Source organism: Sinohyriopsis cumingii, chromosome 2 (genome assembly GCF_028554795.1).
Source record: "Sinohyriopsis cumingii isolate HCF-2022 chromosome 2, ASM2855479v2, whole genome shotgun sequence".
In the NCBI taxonomy this organism is placed as follows: Eukaryota; Metazoa; Mollusca; class Bivalvia; order Unionida; family Unionidae; genus Sinohyriopsis; species Sinohyriopsis cumingii.
In genome coordinates this window covers 163,662,152-163,681,370 of record NC_142962.1, presented here as the reverse complement: position 1 = coordinate 163,681,370, position 19,219 = coordinate 163,662,152, and the positions used below count along the sequence as shown (strand labels likewise).

At 35.2% G+C, this 19,219-nt stretch overlaps 1 protein-coding gene and 1 long non-coding RNA gene across 2 annotated transcripts in view; one reads left to right on the top strand and one right to left on the bottom strand.

Annotated features, from left to right (window-relative positions):
* The window catches only part of LOC149806231 (cadherin-23-like), a 317,815-nt gene that overhangs the window by 18,000 nt on the left and 280,596 nt on the right, over positions 1-19,219 (bottom strand). The window contains exon 36 of the mRNA XM_089935354.1: positions 3,051-3,111. Within this exon, the coding sequence (XP_089791480.1) occupies positions 3,051-3,111 (61 nt within the window). The remainder of the gene's footprint in view (positions 1-3,050; positions 3,112-19,219) is intronic.
* LOC149806233 (uncharacterized) lies at positions 6,875-8,605 on the top strand. Its single transcript, XR_016415101.1, has 3 exons — positions 6,875-7,002; positions 7,926-8,047; positions 8,465-8,605. It is a non-coding gene; the product is annotated as an uncharacterized LOC149806233 (long non-coding RNA).

Genomic DNA, 19,219 nt, shown 5'->3' with positions numbered 1-19,219 from the left:
TACTAGTTATTCCTGTTAATAACTTTACCAATTTTTTGTTTTTTTTTGTGGGTTAGATAAACAAATTAAGTCACAGCAAAATATTAACCAAGCTGATATCTGGGGTACATTTACCCCCCCCCCCCCAGATATACGTGGTTGTAAACCAGGCTATGTGTGATGGTAAACCAGGCTATACGTGATAGTAAAAAATCAATGATTTGTCAGCTTAGATTTTAATGGTACTTACACAGCTGAGAACTCTATATCTTGCAACCATTATGAAAAATGATGAACAATGGAAAATGATAAAGTTTCATTCTGTGTACAATGTTATGAACTTAAAAGTTCTGTACCAATGTTCAATATCATGAACTTGAAAGTTCTGTACCAATGTATGATATCATGAACTTGAAAGTTCTGTACCAATGTACAATATCATGAACTTGAAAGTTCTGTACTAATGTAAAATATGATGAACTTTAAAGTTCTGTACCACTGTACAATATCATGATCTTGAAAGTTCTGTACTAATGTATGATATGATGAAAGTTCTGTACCTGTCCACTTGAAAGTTCTGTACCAATGTTCAATATGGTGAACTTGAAAGTTCTCTACTTTCTTATTCATTCCTTTAAATGACATAACTAAATCTCCAGGCACCGTGCTTTGAAAACATGAAAAAGTGCAACTATCTTCTGATCACATTATGGGGAGGGTGGCAGCAAGTCAAATAAAGAAATAACACAGATTCTAATCAAGAAATGGATACGTTCTAAAGATTTTAGTCAAGAAATAGAGGACACCCAAGGATTCTAGTCAAAAGAGGACACCCAAGGATTCTAGTCAAAAGAGGACTCCTACAGATTCTAGGCAAGAAACAGAGGACTCTTAAGGATTACAGACAAGAAAAAGAGGAGTCCCAAGGATTCTAGTCAACAAACAGAAGACTCTGAAGGATTCTAGTCATGAAACAGACAACACCAAAGGATTATAGTCAAGAAACAGAGGACTCCCAAGGATTCTAGTCAACAAAAAGAGGACTTCTAAGGATCAGGTAGGAGATTTTACTTCAAGTTTCCTAATCTTTGTGCCAGCAACACCATTATAACTCATAATGTGAAATCAATTTTGACACAAGTATTTATGTACAGAACAGATATAAGCTTTGTTTTGTACAAGCTTAGTTTGCAATCATTGTCTTTGGTTATAGTTATTAACCCATTATAGTTCTAAAGACCTTTAATTCTGATACTGGTCTTTACACTGAAAAATTGTAACCTTAAGTACAGCTGTAGAATTAAGGCTGTTTACATGAATGCAAAGGATATTGATACCTTCTTTTATTCAAACCTCCACACTGATGATAAGTAATAAGATACCTAATTACTGTATATACTCGCGTATAAGCCCGTTCGCGTATAAGCCACCCCCAAACTGAACAGGTATAAACACTAAAAAGTGCATGACCCCGTATAAGCTGACCTACAACTCTGAGATATCTCAAGATGCACAAAGTAAGTTCTAAATGCATTTATGTATGCAAAGTTATATTTTTAAAAAATTACATATATACTTATCTTGAGGTTGGCGTGTATGATTATTAAAAAGAAATGGTATAAACTTGTTTGAAAATTAATTAATTTAATTTTCTGTTTTCTTATTGTTTCTAACTAATTTAGATTTGTGTATAATTTGATCGAACGATACTTCATCAACCTAACTACTGCATTAAGTATTAAGTGTTAGTAATGAATATATATCTACATAATCAACCTAATTATGGCATTAAATATTAAGCTAAGTGACAGCAATGAATAACATACCTACTCAACCTAATTATTACATAAAAAAAATGAATTAAATCTTGTGGAATTGATACAATCAATATGTACATAAACATGAATTACACCTTGTGGAATTCATACAACTAATATGCATATAAACATGAATTACTACTTGTGGAATTCATACAATCTATATGCATATGAAAATGCATTACACCTTGTGGAATTCATACAATCAATATGCAAATACAGAAGAAACTGTCTTGAGAGACCACCTCTTTTGACACAAAAAAATGGTCTCTCAACACAGGTGATCTCTCATAACAGGTCACAACGCTCTATGATCAATAAATTTGTGCACTGAGAATGTGTTCTCTCAAGACAGGTAGTCTTGCATAGCAGTGGTCTTTCAAGACAGGTTTTACTGTAACATGAATTACACTGTTGAATTCCTACAATCAATATTCATATAAACATGAATTACACTTTGTGGAATTCCTACAATCAAATTGCATATAAACATGAATTACACTTTGTGGAATTCCTACAATCAATATGGGGGCCCTGAGAGGCCGAGTGGTCTAAAGAGCTCTCCATTATAGATCACTGCCATCTCACCTCTGTCTGTGCTGGTTCGAGTCTCGGATTCAGCCAATGTGGGTGTGTGAGAAAGCTTGCCAGTAGCTTCTCAAGGGTCGGTGGTTCTTTCCTGGGTTTTCCTGGGTTCTTCCTCCACCAATAATACTGGCCGCCATGTATAGCCTATTGTGTGCTGAAAAATGGTGTCAAACCCAACAACAACAACTACAATCAATATGTATATAAACATGAATTACACTTTGTGGAATTCCTACAATCAATATGCATATAAACATGAATTACACTTTGTGGAATTCCTACAATTGATATGCATATAAACATGAATTACACTTTGTGGAATTCCTACAATCAATATGCATATAAACATGAATTACACTTTGTGGAATTCCTACAATTGATATGCATATAAACATGAATTACACTTTGTGGAATTCCTACAATCAATATGCATATAAACATGAATTACACTTTGTGGAATTCCTACAATTGATATGCATATAAACATGAATTACACTTTGTGGAATTCCTACAATCAATATGCATATAAACATGAATTACACTTTGTGGAATTCCTACAATTGATATGCATATAAACATGGATTACACTTTGTGGAATTCCTACAATTGATATGCATATAAACATGCTAATTTTAATGAGTGTCCCAGGGATTCTGTTGTACTTACTTTTCATAAGCATGTTGATTGGTTCCTGGCATTTCCAACTTCCTGAGGTCTGAATCAGAACCTGTCAAAGGAAGCAGCAAAATGGTAAATAAGCAATAAGCAATTGTATACTAATATTAAAAAAACATAATGAATGTATTTCATCAAGCCAGGGTCTACTGAAGGAACTGACACTCTACTGGCTAAAAAGAATTTCCAGCATTTATTCTTTTTACATGCTGAATGTTGAAACCACCTATCAAATTATTCCATTTCACAGCAATAGTGGATGCAAGAACAGCATTATTTTCATTTAAGACAAAATAGACATCAATTGAAGTCTAAGAACACCATGTAAATATGACAATCCATTCAGGAGCAGTGATAACAAGGTTTTTAAGATGGCTGCCAAGGTGGCCATATTTGACATCAGATTAGTAAAAGCTTCATTTTAGACCAACTAAATATAATAAGTATTTTGGTGAAGCCCCATGTTGACCTAACCATCCATTCTGGAGGGTTAGCAATAACATAAATTTTCAAGATGGCCACTGTGTTGGGACCAACTAGACATCGTAAGTCTTTCAGTAAAACCCCAATATTGATATGAAAATCCATTCGGGAGTGGTAAAAAGATTTTCAAGATCGTCACAGTGGCAATGATGATGGACATCCAAGCAGAACAGAATATCTCAAATGAACCCTTGTATATAAATGTGTACATGGAGCAGTCCTTGACTATTTGAAAAAATGTTTAAGTGAAAATGATTGTGATAAGCTTTAACCATAGATTCCAAAGTCATCAAGCTGATACAGTACTAAGATTTGCTCCCATCAAAGATCGCTGTACATTTTCTGAGGTTATACATGGAATTTTGACCTGAAATCTTGGATATCTCAGGTTTTTCCATGGCTTTCCTAGGAAACCTGGGAAACCTCAGACAATGCTGATATTTTGTCCAAGGTTTTGTAAGCAAACCTTGAACATTATCTTGTACATTAAAAAAAAAAACTAGGAAAAACCTTGGACAAAGCCTTGGACATGAAAACTCAGTTTATTTTTGGCTTGAAAAAACCTTGGAAATAAGATTTTAGTCATTTTTTTTAGCTTGGACATAGCCCAGAAATGTAGAATTAGAATTTTTTTAGCTAGGAAATTGACTTGGTCTGTTTAATTGTGCACTTAGAGATTTCTCTATACTTATTTAGAATGTAATTTTACAGTTTATTAAAATGAATAATGTTTGTCATTACCAAAACAACTAACAAGTCTTGGATTTGAATTAAAAACTTTACTTAATTAATGTTGACTGATTGATATCAGTTTTACAGTGTACCATCTCAGTTCAGGCAACATGGTGCCAAACAGGATCACATATTTTGGTTTCACATCTTATTTACATGGAGATAAAAAACCAAAACCTATAACACATGCTGGAATCCCCACCAACAGAAACATTCTTAGAATACACATTTAATCACTTCACAGAATCATCTTAGTGTAACACAGTGGTCCCAATTCAAATGCCCTGTAACCACACAGAACAACTGTAAAAATATATTTTCTAACAAATGATTCTAAAGTAAAGTCTTCAATGCTTAAAGGGTTACAACATCTTTCTTAAAATTGGTGTTTATGTGTTAGTTACAGAAATAATAATTTAAAGTACCAGTTTATAAGTATAATAAACTATTACATTACTAGTGTAAAAATGGTTTCTGAAAAGATGCATGACACTGTTTATTTGTCACATTAGTTACGAGAATAATAATTATAAATATACAACTGAGTCTGAAAAAATTGCGTGGATAAAATTGGCTTGGCACTATTTTTAATTATCATTTTTAATATTACAGCTGATAATAAGCACAGTTTTAGTGAAGTTTAATCCCTTTCAAAATGATTTGGGAAGAATGCACCAAACATTTGATTCTGCTTTCTGACAACAAAAAGGGGTTGTACTCTGCTTGTACAACACTGATTTCATTTCTGAAACATATAATCCATTTGGGGATTTTAAAAATATTAAACTTTACAAAGAATGTTGGCTTTTGATGTTTAAATAACATGAAAAATTATTTCCAAAGTTACTGATGACATAAATTTAAACAATGTTTTCACTTTGAGTTTAAACCGTAAAATCTTTTTTATTTGCAATTACTTCAGATACAATTCAAGTATTCATGAAATGTAGACAAACAAGGCACTGTAAAATACATTTTCCAAGTAAAAATACAACATTTGTAATCCTCATTTAAGTTTTGCAGAGCCACATTATCCTTTCGGTGATCAAGTAAAAATATATGCCAATAGTTAAATTGTAGCTAAATTGTGAGTGATAAATGATAAAGTAAAAAAAATGCAAGCTTGTATTAGTGTACTTGTAGCTGATAAAGATTTTAATTTACACACCTAAATTATAACACCTGAAGATGAACTTTTCCCTCTATATTTCCTTTGGACACATAGTTTGCCAGCTGTAAATGTATGGCAAGTTTATCTGTGGAGGACGTATCTCTGAACTTCAATATCTACTTCTTCAATTTATTTCTTTTTTTCAAATGCAATTGTAAATGAATTCTGCTTCTTGACCTTGCTTGTCTTAAAAACACTGATAATGCCTGTGCTTTCTTAAAGCCCCCTTTGTACATGTTTATTACACCACCCCCATGCCAACCCCATGTGTATTTCCTAATTGCATTGGTTTTAAAACAACGAGGTAGATAGTTTTTTTTAATACACAAATATATATATATATATATATATGTATATATATATATATATATATATATATATATATATATATATATATATAATGTACTAAGCTCTTCAAGTTCTGTTGGAAATTTTAATTTATATTTTTTAATAAAATTTTTTGTACACACAAATATATATATATATATATATACATACACACATATAAAATGTACTAAACTCTTCAAGTAATGTGAATTTTAATTTTTAATATTTTCATTTTTTATTTTTAACCCGAGGAAAAAGTGATAGGGTTGGCAGCTGAAATGAGGAAGGGTGGTCGACTGGGAACTTTTTTTTTTTTGCCTGATATAGCACTTCTGGTCTGCGATGATCAGAATCTGGGAGATAATTTTATCTTATAGAACAAAATTTAGATAACTGAAGGACCTACGTAATGCCTGTAACGTGCTTATCTACTTACTGCTTTTGAATTTAAATATGCTGAGAAGTTGTGGAAAGTTCTGCAAAATATTTCTTTCATATTCTTCCATTGGTTACAGAGCTTTGGAATTATCCAATCACAGCAGTCGATTCATCAATCAATCTTGTATGCGCCATAATAATAAATTTGAAAGTGCTCCAATGAAAGCAAACTGGTCTGTGAAAACTTGCTTTATAAAGGAGTGGATTCATCAATCACCATGAACTTGTTTTATAAAGGAGTGGATTCTTCAATCACCATGAACTTGCTTTATAAAGGAGTGGATTCATCAATCACCATGAACTTGTTTGCATTATATAATAATCCTATTACCTGAAATGTATTTAACCTCCTAAATATTGTTCAGCCGAGAAAGGCAATAAAAGATTACAAAGTCAGAGATTTGGTGTCTGCAAGGTTGCCGAGTTTTGGGATTAAGGAATGAATTAATGGAAGGATCAGAGGCAAGATCATTTCTTTTTTATTTTATTACATTAAATTTTAAACAGATACGAACATTTATTGGCTCTAGTTTCATAGGCCGGCTGTACACTGCATAGGTTTTTCAGTCGATTGCGCCTGTTTTCGGTGGGAATGGGGTTGTTTAGTGAGCTATAAATACTGTATGAATTCATTTACCCAACAGGCACTGGGCCGTCAGCCATACTGTTTTTGGACAAACATGTAGGCCTACACCATTCAGTAACCTTGTTGTTTTTTTCATCTTTATCTCACTGATAGCATGTGTGTTGTCAAAGAGGGATTTAAAAAAAAATAATTGTCATGAAACAATGGTATGGATTTGGACTAAGTGTTCCTGCTTCTTTGCATTTGTTGTTAGACAGCAAGAAAATCTACAAAACAATCAATCAGATTCATTACTATTTCCGTATACTGATGAAAAGCAATATTACTTTATCCAATTTCTTTAAGTACAGTATTTTATCATTTAAATAACTGTACTGGCCTGCCCTATTTTCATGTGTTTGTCAAGAACTGCAGCTGCATTCTACTTTTAGATAAGAGGTAGTGATTTAAGACATCACATGATGGCCACTGTTAAACAACTTTATAGACTTTGCAAACCCTGATAGTATATACCCTTGATTTCAGGTGTAAATTTGTGCGCCATATTAAACTGATTATTGCTCATGCATGTCATATGTTGATGATATTGAATAGTACTTAAATTGGATTTCTTTTGTTTGTCTAATTGAAGAGGAAAATGGCTTCCATGTTACCGATCTCATACTCTATTTTACCTGTCACATACGAATTTGCAAAAAATGCAAGCATCAGTCAATCTCTTAACTTTATAAAGGATGTCAGGTTACATAATTAAAATGATTATTAGTTTCATTTTTTCTGCATGGGTTCGAGTCTAGGATTCGGCTAATGTGGATATGTGAGAAAGCTTGCCAGTAGCTTCTCGTGGATCAGTGGTTCTTCCCAGGGTTTTCCCCGGTTCTTCCTCCACCATTAATACTGGCCGCCATGCATAGCCTATCATGTGCTGAAAAATGGCATTAAACCCCACAACAACAACAACAACAAAATGTTTCATTTTTAAAGGCCAACATGCCAAACCACATTTTTTTTCAGCAATAAACATGGATATAGGTTTCCCCCCCACAAGTAATCAATTCCCATCACTAGTAAATGGCATGGAATGTATTGCATATTATTTGAAAAGTTTGCACATTTTTTAAAATTTTAGGGTTGAAACAAGTAAAGATGCAAATCCACAATCACCAAAAACAGCTAAAACAATAGCAACAAAACAGACCACCAAGATGGCAACACCAAACAGACTAAGACAATAACACCAAAAAGTCCAAGGTAAGATAATGATGCAGCAATTTCAAACTTTCTAAAAGCTTTTTTAAGTAACAAGCACTACGTCATATCTTTACGGGTTAATTACAGTATAATGCAATAATAAGATAGTAATTCTGAATAATTTTATTAATATCTTTAAAGGGATGCATTAGGATCTTATAATTTATTGAATACATTAGTTTGAACTTTAATCTTGACTGTGTTTGTTATCAACAATTTATAATGATGGGCCCTTATTCAAAGAACAGTCCATTATAGAAATATAGTGTTTTCAGGTTTAATACCTTGTTTTCAGAACTAAAAGATTCCAAACATGATTTGTTAATTGAAGGCTGCCAATAACAATTATATTATATGAGTACTATGTGTTTTATTAATTCATCACAGTTTTTATTTTCAACCAACATTTTTTTACAGAACTGATCCAAAAGAAATGGCAGAATATCAAAGAGGTGATGATAAACAAGAAAATCAGTAAAGTGCTAAAACCATCAAGAAACCAGGATATAAATGGACGGATTTTCAAAATTAAATAGACAATTTGGCACTAAAGGAACCTTTGGGCATTCTTGATATTTTTGGACTTTTTAAAAATTGTATTTGTATGTGCTGAACAAATTAAAAATAAAATGTATTCTTATATTCTGTAATATTTGCTTCATGCAATTCTTGGTCTGATGTTTTATGTCAGGGAGGTGTCCGAGGAATCCGCAGAAGATATGTCCTTAGAATCAGCGGAATTCTCAGAATGCTTGAAAACCATTGACAGAGTATTGGTTACAAAAAACCTTGGAAGTTCGAGGTCAACCTCGGACATTTGACAATGAAATCTTTGGACATTGGTATGCAAAATTTTTGTCCTTGGACTATTACCTCAGAAAGTTAGCCACCAATACTCTGAGGTTTTTCCTAGGTACATTTGTCCAAGGTTTCCTAGGAAACCTCAGAATATGTACAGCGGGATTCACTCCAAGGTCATAGGGGCAAATATACATATTAATGAATGCATTCCCTTAGCCTCATAATGAATCATGCCGAGTATGAACTAAATCCATGACAGGGTTTAGGAAACATAAATAAATTAAATATAAATAAAATCTTAAAACAAATTTTCTATGACAGTGGCCAATGGGATAATTGTGCATTTAACTGAACCAACCAGTTTAGTTTCATAATAATTTATAAGTGTGAAAGAAAATCCATCATGGGGTTATGGAAATGTAAGCATATGAAAAATATCAACCCAAAAAATTAAAACAAATATTCTCTGACACTGACACCAAAGTCAAGGGTCAAGGATGCATGTCATTGAATGAATTGTCTTAGCTTCATAATAATTCATCCGATGTATGAAGAAAATCCACGATGGGGTTTGGGAAATAGTAGATAATGAAGACAAAATGTAATGAAACCTTAAAAGCAAATTTTCTATTAACAGGACCCTGACCCAAAGGATGAAGAGGCAAAATTCTGTCCCACAGCCATAGCTTGATGATGATTCATGCAAATTAAAACAAGATCAAATGATGGGGAAATAGATGCCAATTTTGACGGAATTAAATTAAGGGGTTCAGGAAATATACGCCAATTCTGAAATGATTAAATTAAACAGTTTAGGAATTATATATCAATTATGATCAGATTAAATGAAGTGATATAGGAAATAAATGCCAATTAAGAAGTTTAACCAAACCGTATAAAACTGTTGATATTACTGCTGTTGCCATGCTGAAAAAGTGTCTACTATACTCACTTCCTACTAATGCGAGCTCAACAAAAATTAGACAAGATTCCATGTGAAATGCAAGTTTGAGCATTTAGCTTGAATCATATCTTTTTAATATTTGACCTTACTAAGGATGCATGTATGATTTAGCATTTAACATCAACTCTGCACACAAATGTCTATCTGTTAACCATTGAAGAAAAACGCCTTGCAGAATGGAAAACCTGCTCCACCCCATTGTATATGAAGGGCATGAATTCAAGCCATGTTGAATAAACTCTAGAAAGCAGGTCACATTCATTCAGTTTGGTACTTTACACACATTCATCCCATGATGCATCATATTTTACAACTATAGTAGGAAGTGTAGAGGTAGTGGAATTGCAACTGTAGTATGAAGTTTAGTGGTACTGGAAATGCAACTATAGTATGAAGTTTAGTGGTACTGGAAATGCAACTATAGTATGAAGTGTAGAGGTACTGGAATTGCAACTGTAGAAGGAAGTGTAAAGGTACTGGAACTGCAACTATAGTATGAAGTGTTGAGGTACTGGAATTGCAAGTATAGTATGAAGTGTAGAGGTACTGGAATTGCAACTATAGTGTGAAGTGTAGAGGTACTGGAATTGCAACTGTAGTTGGAAGTGTAGAGGTACTGGAATTACAACTATAGTATGAAGTGTACAGGTACTGGAATTGCAACTATAGTATGAAGTGTAGAGGTACTGGAATTGCAACTATAGTAGGAAGTGTAGAGGTATTGGAATTGCAACTATAGTATGAAGTGTAGAGGTACTGGAACTGCAACTGTACTATGAAGTGTAGAGGTACTGGAATTGCAACTATAGTAGGAAGTGTAGAGGTACTGGAATTGCAACTATAATATGATGTGTAGAGGTACTGGAATTGCAACTGAAGTAGGAAGTGTAGAGGTATTGGATTTGCAACTATAATATGATGTGTAGAGGACTGGAATTGCAACTGTACTATGAAGTGTAGAGGTACTGGAACTGCAACTGTACTATGAAGTGTAGAGGTACTGGAATTGCAACTGTAGTTGGAAGTGTAGAGGTACTGGAATTGCAACTGTAGTTGGAAGTGTAGAGGTACTGGAACTGCAACTGTACTATGAAGTGTAGAGGTACTGGATTTGCAACTATAATTTGAAGTGTAGAGGTACACGAATTGCAACTTTAATATGATGTGTAGAGGTACTTGAATTGCAACTGAAGTAGGAAGTGTAGAGGTATTGGATTTGCAACTATAATATGATGTGTAGAGGTACTGGAATTGCAACTACAGTAGGAAGTGTAGAGGTATTGAATTTACAACTATAATATGAAGTGTAGAGGTACTGGAATTGCTACAATAATATGATGTGTAGAGGTACTGGAATTGCAAGTATAGTAGGAAGTGTAGAGGTATCGGATTTGCAAGTATAATATGAAGTGTAGAGGTACTGGAATTGCAACTGTAGTATGAAGTGTAGAGGTACTGGAATTGCAACTGTATTATGAAGTGTAGAGGTATTGGATTTGCAACTATAATATGAAGTGTAGAGGTACTGGAATTGCAACTACAGTAGGAAGTGTAGAGGTATTGGATTTGCAACTATAATATGAAGTGTAGAGGTACTGGAATTGCAACTATAGTAGGAAGTGTAGAGGTATTGAATTTACAACTATAATATGAAGTGTAGAGGTACTGGAATTGCAACTGTAGTATGAAGTGTAGAGGTACTGGAATTGCAACTGTATTATGAAGTGTAGAGGTATTGGATTTGCAACTATAATATGAAGTGTAGAGGTACTGGAATTGCAACTACAGTAGGAAGTGTAGAGGTATTGGATTTGCAACTATAATATGAAGTGTAGAGGTACTGGAATTGCAACTATAGTAGGAAGTGTAGAGGTATTGAATTTACAACTATAATATGAAGTGTAGAGGTACTGGAATTGCTACTATAATATGATGTGTTGAGGTACTGGAATTGCAACTGAAGTAGGAAGTGTAGAGGTATTGAATTTGCAACTATAATATGATGTGTAGAGGTACTGGAATTGCAACTACAGTAGGAAGTGTAGAGGTATTGAATTTACAACTATAATATGAAGTGTAGAGGTACTGGAATTGCTACAATAATATGATGTGTAGAGGTACTGGAATTGCAACTATAATATGAAGTGTAGAGGTACTGGAATTGCAACTGTAGTATGAAGTGTAGAGGTACTGGAATTGCAACTGTAGTATGAAGTGTAGAGGTACTGGAATTGCAACTGTATTATGAAGTGTAGAGGTATTGGATTTGCAACTATAATATGATGTGTAGAGGTACTGGAATTGCAACTGTATTATGAAGTGTAGAGGTATTGAATTTACAACTATAATATGAAGTGTAGAGGTACTGGAATTGCTACAATAATATGATGTGTAGAGGTACTGGAATTGCTACTATAATATGAAGTGTAGATGTACTGGAATTGCAACTGTAGTATGAAGTGTAGAGGTACTGGAATTGCAACTGTAGTATGAAGTGTAGAGGTATTGGATTTGCAACTATAATATGAAGTGTAGAGGTACTGGAATTGCAACTGTAGTATGAAGTGTAGAGGTATTGGAATTGCAACTGTAGTATGAAGTGTAGAGGTATTGGATTTGCAACTATAATATGAAGTGTAGAGGTACTGGAATTGCAACTGTAGTATGAAGTGTAGAGGTACTGGAATTGCAACTATAATATGAAGTGTAGAGGTACTGGAATTGCAACTATAGTAGGAAGTGTAGAGGTATTGGATTTGCAACTATAATATGAAGTGTAGAGGTACTGGAATTGCAACTGTAGTATGAAGTGTAGAGGTACTGGAATTGCAACTGTAGTATGAAGTGTAGAGGTATTGCATTTGCAACTATAATATGAAGTGTAGAGGTACTGGAATTGCAACTATAGTAGGAAGTGTCGAGGTATTGGATTTGCAACTATAATATGAAGTGTAGAGGTACTGGAATTGCAACTATATTATGAAGTGTAGATGTACTGGAATTGCAACTCTAGTATGAAGTGTAGAGGAACTGGAATTGCAACTGTAGTAGGAAGTGTAGAGGTATTGGAACTGCAACTATAGCATGAAGTGTAGAGGTACTGGAATTGCAACTATAGTACGAAGTGTAGAGGTACTGGAACTGCAACTATAGTAGGAAGTGTAGATACACTGGAATTGCAACTATAATAAGAAGTGTAGATGTATTGGAATTGCAACTATAATAGGAAGTGTAGATGTACTGGAATTGCAACTGTAATATGAAGTGTAGAGGTACTGGATTTGCAACTGTACTATGAAGTGTAGAGGTACTGGAATTGCAACTGTAGTATGAAGTGTGGAGGTACTAGAACTGCAAGTATAATAGGAAGTGTAGAGGTACTGGAACTGCAACTGTAGTATGAAGTGTATAGGTACTGGAATTGCAACTATAATATGAAGTGTAGAGGTATTGGAATTGCAACTGTAGTATGAAGTGTAGAGGTACTAGAACTGCAAGTATAACTGAAAGTGTAGAGGTACTGGAACTCCAGCTATAGCATGAAGTGTAGATGTACTGGAACTGCAACTATAATATGAAGTGTAGATGTACTGGAATTGCAACTATAGTATGAAGTATAGAGGCACTAGATTTGCAACTGTAGTATGAAGTGTAGAGGTACCGGATTTGCAACTGTAGTATGAAGTGTAGAGGTACTAGAACTGCAAGTATAATAGGAAGTGTAGAGGTACTGGAACTGCAACTGTAGTATGAAGTGTAGAGGTACTGGAATTGCAAGTATAATAGGAAGTGTAGAGGTACTGGAACTGCAACTGTAGTATGAAGGGTAGAGGTAGTGGAATTGCAACTGTAGTATGAAGTGTAGAGGTACTGGAACTGCAACTGTAGTATGAAGTGTAGAGGTACTGGAATTGCAATGCCAGAATGAAGTGTATAGGTACTAGAACTGCAAGTATAATAGGAAGTGTAGAGGTACTGGAACTGCAAGTATAGTATGAAGTGTAGAGGTACTGGAATTGCAACTATAATATGAAGTGTAGAGGTACTAGAATTGCAACTGTACTATGAAGTGTAGATGTACTAGAACTGCAAGTATAATATAAAGTGTAGAGGTACTGGAACAGCAACTATAGTAGGAAGTGTAGATGTACAAGATTTGCAATAATATGAAGTGTAGATGTACTGGAATTGCAACTATAATAGGAAGTGTAGATGTACTGGAATTGCAACTATAGTATGAAGTCTAGAGGCACTGGATTTGCAATTGTAGCATGAAGTGTAGAGGCACTAGATTCACAACTGTAGTATGAAGTGTAGAGGTACTAGAACTGCAAGTATAATATGATGTGTAGAGGTACTGGAATTGCAAGTATAATACGAAGTGTATAGGTACTGGAACTACAAGTATAGTATGAAGTGTAGAGGTACTGGAATTGCAAGTATAGTAGGAAGTGTAGAGGTACTAGAACTGCAACTAGAGTAGGAAGTGTAGAGGTACTGGAACTGCAACTATAGTAGGAAGTGTAGAGGTACTGGAATTGCAACTATTGTAGGAAGTGTAGAGGTACTGGAATTGCAAGTATAGTAGGAAGTGTAGAGGTACTAGAACTGCAACTATAGTAGGAAGTGTAGAGGTACTGGAATTGCAACTATTGTAGGAAGTGTAGAGGTACTGGAATTGCAAGTATAGTATGAAACGTAGAGGTACTAGAACTGCAACTATAATATGAAGTGTAGAGGTACTGGAATTGCAACTATTGTAGGAAGTGTAGAGGTACTAGAACTGCAAGTATAGTATGAAGCGTAGAAGTACTGGCATTGCAACTATAGTAGGAAGTGTAGAGGTATTGGAATTGCAACTGTAGTATGAAGTGTAGAGGTACTGAAATTGCAACTATAGTATGAAGTGTAGGGGTACTGGAACTGCAACTATAGTATGAAGTGTAGCAGTACTGGAAATGCAACTGTAGTAGAAGAAGTAGAGGTACTGGAATTGCAACTATAGTATAAAGTGTAGATGTACTGGAACTGCAACTACAGTATGAAGTGTAGATGTACTGGAACTGCAACTATAGTATGAAGTGTAGAGGTACTGGAATTGCAACTATGGTAGGAAGTGTAGATGTACTCCGAGGAATTGCAACTATAGTATGAAGTGTAGAGGTACAGGAACTGCAACTATAGTAGGAAGTGTAGAGGTACTGGGATTGCAAGTAGAGTAGAAAGTGTAGACGTACTGGATTTGCAACTGTAGTATGAAGTGTAGAGGCACTGGAATTGCAACTGTAGTAGGAAGTGTATATGTACTGGGATTGCAAGTATAGTAGGAAGTGTAGAGGTACTGGAACTACAACTATAGTAGGAAGTGTAGAGGTATTAGAACTGCAACTATAGTATGAAGTGTAGAGGTACTGGAATTGCAACTATGGTAGGAAGTGTAGATGTACTCCGAGGAATTGCAACTATAGTATGAAGTGTAGAGGTACAGGAACTGCAACTATAGTAGGAAGTGTAGAGGTACTGGGATTGCAAGTAGAGTAGAAAGTGTAGACGTACTGGATTTGCAACTGTAGTATGAAGTGTAGAGGCACTGGAATTGCAACTGTAGTAGGAAGTGTATATGTACTGGGATTGCAAGTATAGTAGGAAGTGTAGAGGTACTGGAACTGCAAGTATAGTATGAAGTGTAGATGTACTGGAATTGCAACTATAGTAGGAAGTGTAGATGTACTGGAACTTCATTGATAGTATGAAGTGTAGCGGTACTGGAATTGCAACTATAGCAGGAAGTGTAGATGTACTGGAACTTCATCGATAGTATGAAGTGTAGCGGTACTGGAATTGCAACTATAGTAGGAAGTGTAGATGTACTGGAACTGAACTATTATGTAGGAAGTGTAGATGCACTGGAATTGTAACTATAGTATGAAGTGTAGCAGTACTGGAACTGCAACCATAGTAGGAAGTGTAGATGTACTGGAACTTCATCGATAGTATGAAGTGTAGCGATACTGGAATTGCAACTATAGTAGGAAGTGTAGATGTACTGGAACTGAACTATTATGTAGAAAGTGTAGATGCACTGGAATTGTAACTATAGTATGAAGTGTAGATGTACTGGAACTGCAGCTGTAGTAGGAAGTGTAGTGGTACTGGAATTGCAACTATGGTAGGAAGTGTAGAGGTACTGGAATTGCAACTATAGTAGGAAGTGTAGAGGTACTAGAATTGCAACTGTACTATGAAGTGTAGATGTACTGCAACTGCAACTATAGTAGGAAGTGTAGAGGTACTAGAATTGCAACTGTACTATGAAGTGTAGAGGTACTGGAACTGCAACTATAGTAGGAAGTGTAGAGGTACTAGAATTGCAACTATAACATGAATTGTAGATGTACTGGAATTGCAACTATAGTAGGAAGTGTAGAGGTACTAGAATTGCAACTGTACTATGAAGTGTAGATGTACTGCAACTGCAACTATAGTAGGAAGTGTAGAGGTACTAGAATTGCAACTGTACTATGAAGTGTAGAGGTACTGGAATTGCAACTATAGTAGGAAGTGTAGAGGTACTAGAATTGCAACTGTACAATGAAGTGTAGATGTACTGCAACTGCAACTATAGTAGGAAGTGTAGAGGTACTAGAATTGCAACTGTACTATGAAGTGTAGAGGTACTGGAACTGCAACTATAGTAGGAAGTGTAGATGTACAAGAATTGCAACTATAACATGAATTGTAGATGTACTGGAATTGCAACTATAGTAGGAAGTGTACATGTACTGGAATTGCAACTACAGTAGGAAGTGTATAGCTGATCCTGCAGAGCTGACTATAAACCTGAAAGCAACTGACCTGCTGTCATATGGCAAGGTATCTGAAGTAAATGCTATGTCAGCTTAAGTCAATAAAGCCAGAGGCTCACACTTCACAGAAATGTACTGAGCTTTTCCAGTCAATGTGCGCTAAGAGAGTTACACCCCTGTTTACCCAAATATACAAGAAGAAAGGCAACTGATAATCTTGCTAAAACCATCAGGGTATCTTGCTGCTTTTAACAGCCAGCAAAATTCTCTCCACAATTCTACTGAATCACCTTGTTCATCATATTGCTCCTGCCTGAGAATCAGTGTATCTTCTAGAAAGGCTGTCGGACAAGAGATATAGTACTTGCAGCCCCTCATCAATTCCATGTCAAATCCCAGTACCTGAATTCAAACCTGTATAGGACATTCAATAATGTGACAAAAGCCATATACTCAGTCAGTGATGGAGGTCCTTGGAAGATTGTGGCAAAATCTGGCTGCCCAGTCAGGAATTCATTGTGATGGTTCAGCAATTGGACGATGACACACTTGATGAAAGACTGAATCATCTGAACCATTCCTAGTCACCAATGGAGTCAAGCAAACATGTGTGTTGGCCCCATCCCTCTTCAGCATGATGTTCTCTGTCATACTAACTGATGCCTTCCATGACTGATGCTGTGATCGACATCAAATATTGGATTGATGGCAAGCTCTTCAATCTGAAGAGACTGCAGGCAAAGATGAAGTTACAGGAAGCAATGGTGCAAAATTCTGTAGAGATTTCATACTGCATTTTGCTGGGGTCAGCATGACATGTAAACATTAAGACTGAAGTACTGGCTAAGAGATTGCTTGGCAACTTGCAATAATTAGTCTGGTCTGTTTGGGGCATGAACTGAGTTTTAATTAGGAGCTCACTTGTTTAATGGTTCAAGTCAGAGAAGTGTGTAATGGTAACCCAAGGTCATAGTGGTAAAGTGACAGAGAAGATTGTAGGAAGCTGTGGTCCGTTTGAAACAGGAGTCATAAAATATTTTCTAGGACAGTTATTAAATATGGCAGAGTATAGGAAATTATTTAACTCTGTTGGGAGTGATCAAGATTTTTGGTGGGTGAAGTAGTAATCCTGAGTGGCTAAGCTAAACGAGAGGGTGTGTTTCCAGATATAATTCAGGGGTTTAAAATACTCTCCCCCCCCCCCCCCCCGGAACTAATCTGGGGACGTTTGAGTGTGGGGAATAGCAAGTATTTCTCATTAAATTGTCAATAGGACAAGGTGGCCTGGAAAGTTTAGAGACTAGTATCCAGGGAAGGGCGGAGTGAATTCTCTGATGATAAGTGAGAGAAGGCACAAGGTTAGTCTCTAATGCATGCAATGTTTATTCGTTGCTGTAAGTTTATAATTTATACCTTTTAAATTCATACTTCAGTTTTTCTTGAGTTCAGAAATAATATGTGCATGTTTATGATTCTTGTTTGTTATGAATGAGTTCAGATTTAGAGACTTGGTATGTAAAAAAATCATGTAGTAAGATTTCATGCATTTCTTCGGATGAAACTGAATATGTAAATTATCTGTCTTAAATGATTTGTATCATGTATGCTGTGGATTTATTTCTATGTCTGGAAATGTAACCAGTGAAGTAACCAAGTTAGGACATTAGTGAAGTCCATTAATCTGTGTGTAATTTTATTTGTCTGATCTTTGTGTGTTCCTCCAGTGAGTTCATTGAAGACTTTCCAAATGGAGTTTGTGTTGCTTTGTTAATCATACTTGTTATTTTATTTCTCCATACTTTATATTGTGCATGGTTTCCCATTGCCTTAAACTGGTCTCATGTTTTCATAGCATCTGTGATTTCAGTAGTAAGCCAGTTAGCTTCGATTTCATTCTTTACTCAATGTACTTTCAGTGGTGCATGCTTAGAGACTATATCCATGAATAAGTCAGTCCACACCCTCAGAGCTTCATCTATTCATCCAAATTTTGGAGCATATTCCATGGAACTTTATATAGGTCATTGAGCAATTGTTCGTTATTAAATTTTTTTAATGATTTGTAAGTGATCGTTTTGTTTAATAATAATAATAATAATAATAATAATTACAGTTGCCTTCCCTAGAAAAGCAGTCTTAAACAATTGTGGTGTGTAGAGTAATGCATGAAACTTTTAAATGGATTTCTATTATAAATAGTGTATGCCACTTGTGGGCTCAAGGATGAAGAATACTGCTCAATCTATGCTTCTGCATTATCCATATTGTGTGTCTGTCAAGGATGAAGAATACTGCTCAGTCAATCCTTCTGCATTATCCATATTGTGTGTCTGTCAAGGATGAAGAATACTGCTCAGTCAATCCTTCTGCATTATCCATATTGTGTGTCTGTCAAGGATGAAGAATACTGCTCAATCTATGCTTCTGCATTATCCATATGGTGTGCTCCCATCAGGGATGATGAGCATCACTCAATGCACCATTCTGCATTATCCATATAGTGTGCACCTGTGGGCTCAAGGATGATGAATACTGCTCAATGTGCCATTCTGCATTATCCATATGGCATGCCCTTTTGGGCTCAAGCATGAATAATACTGC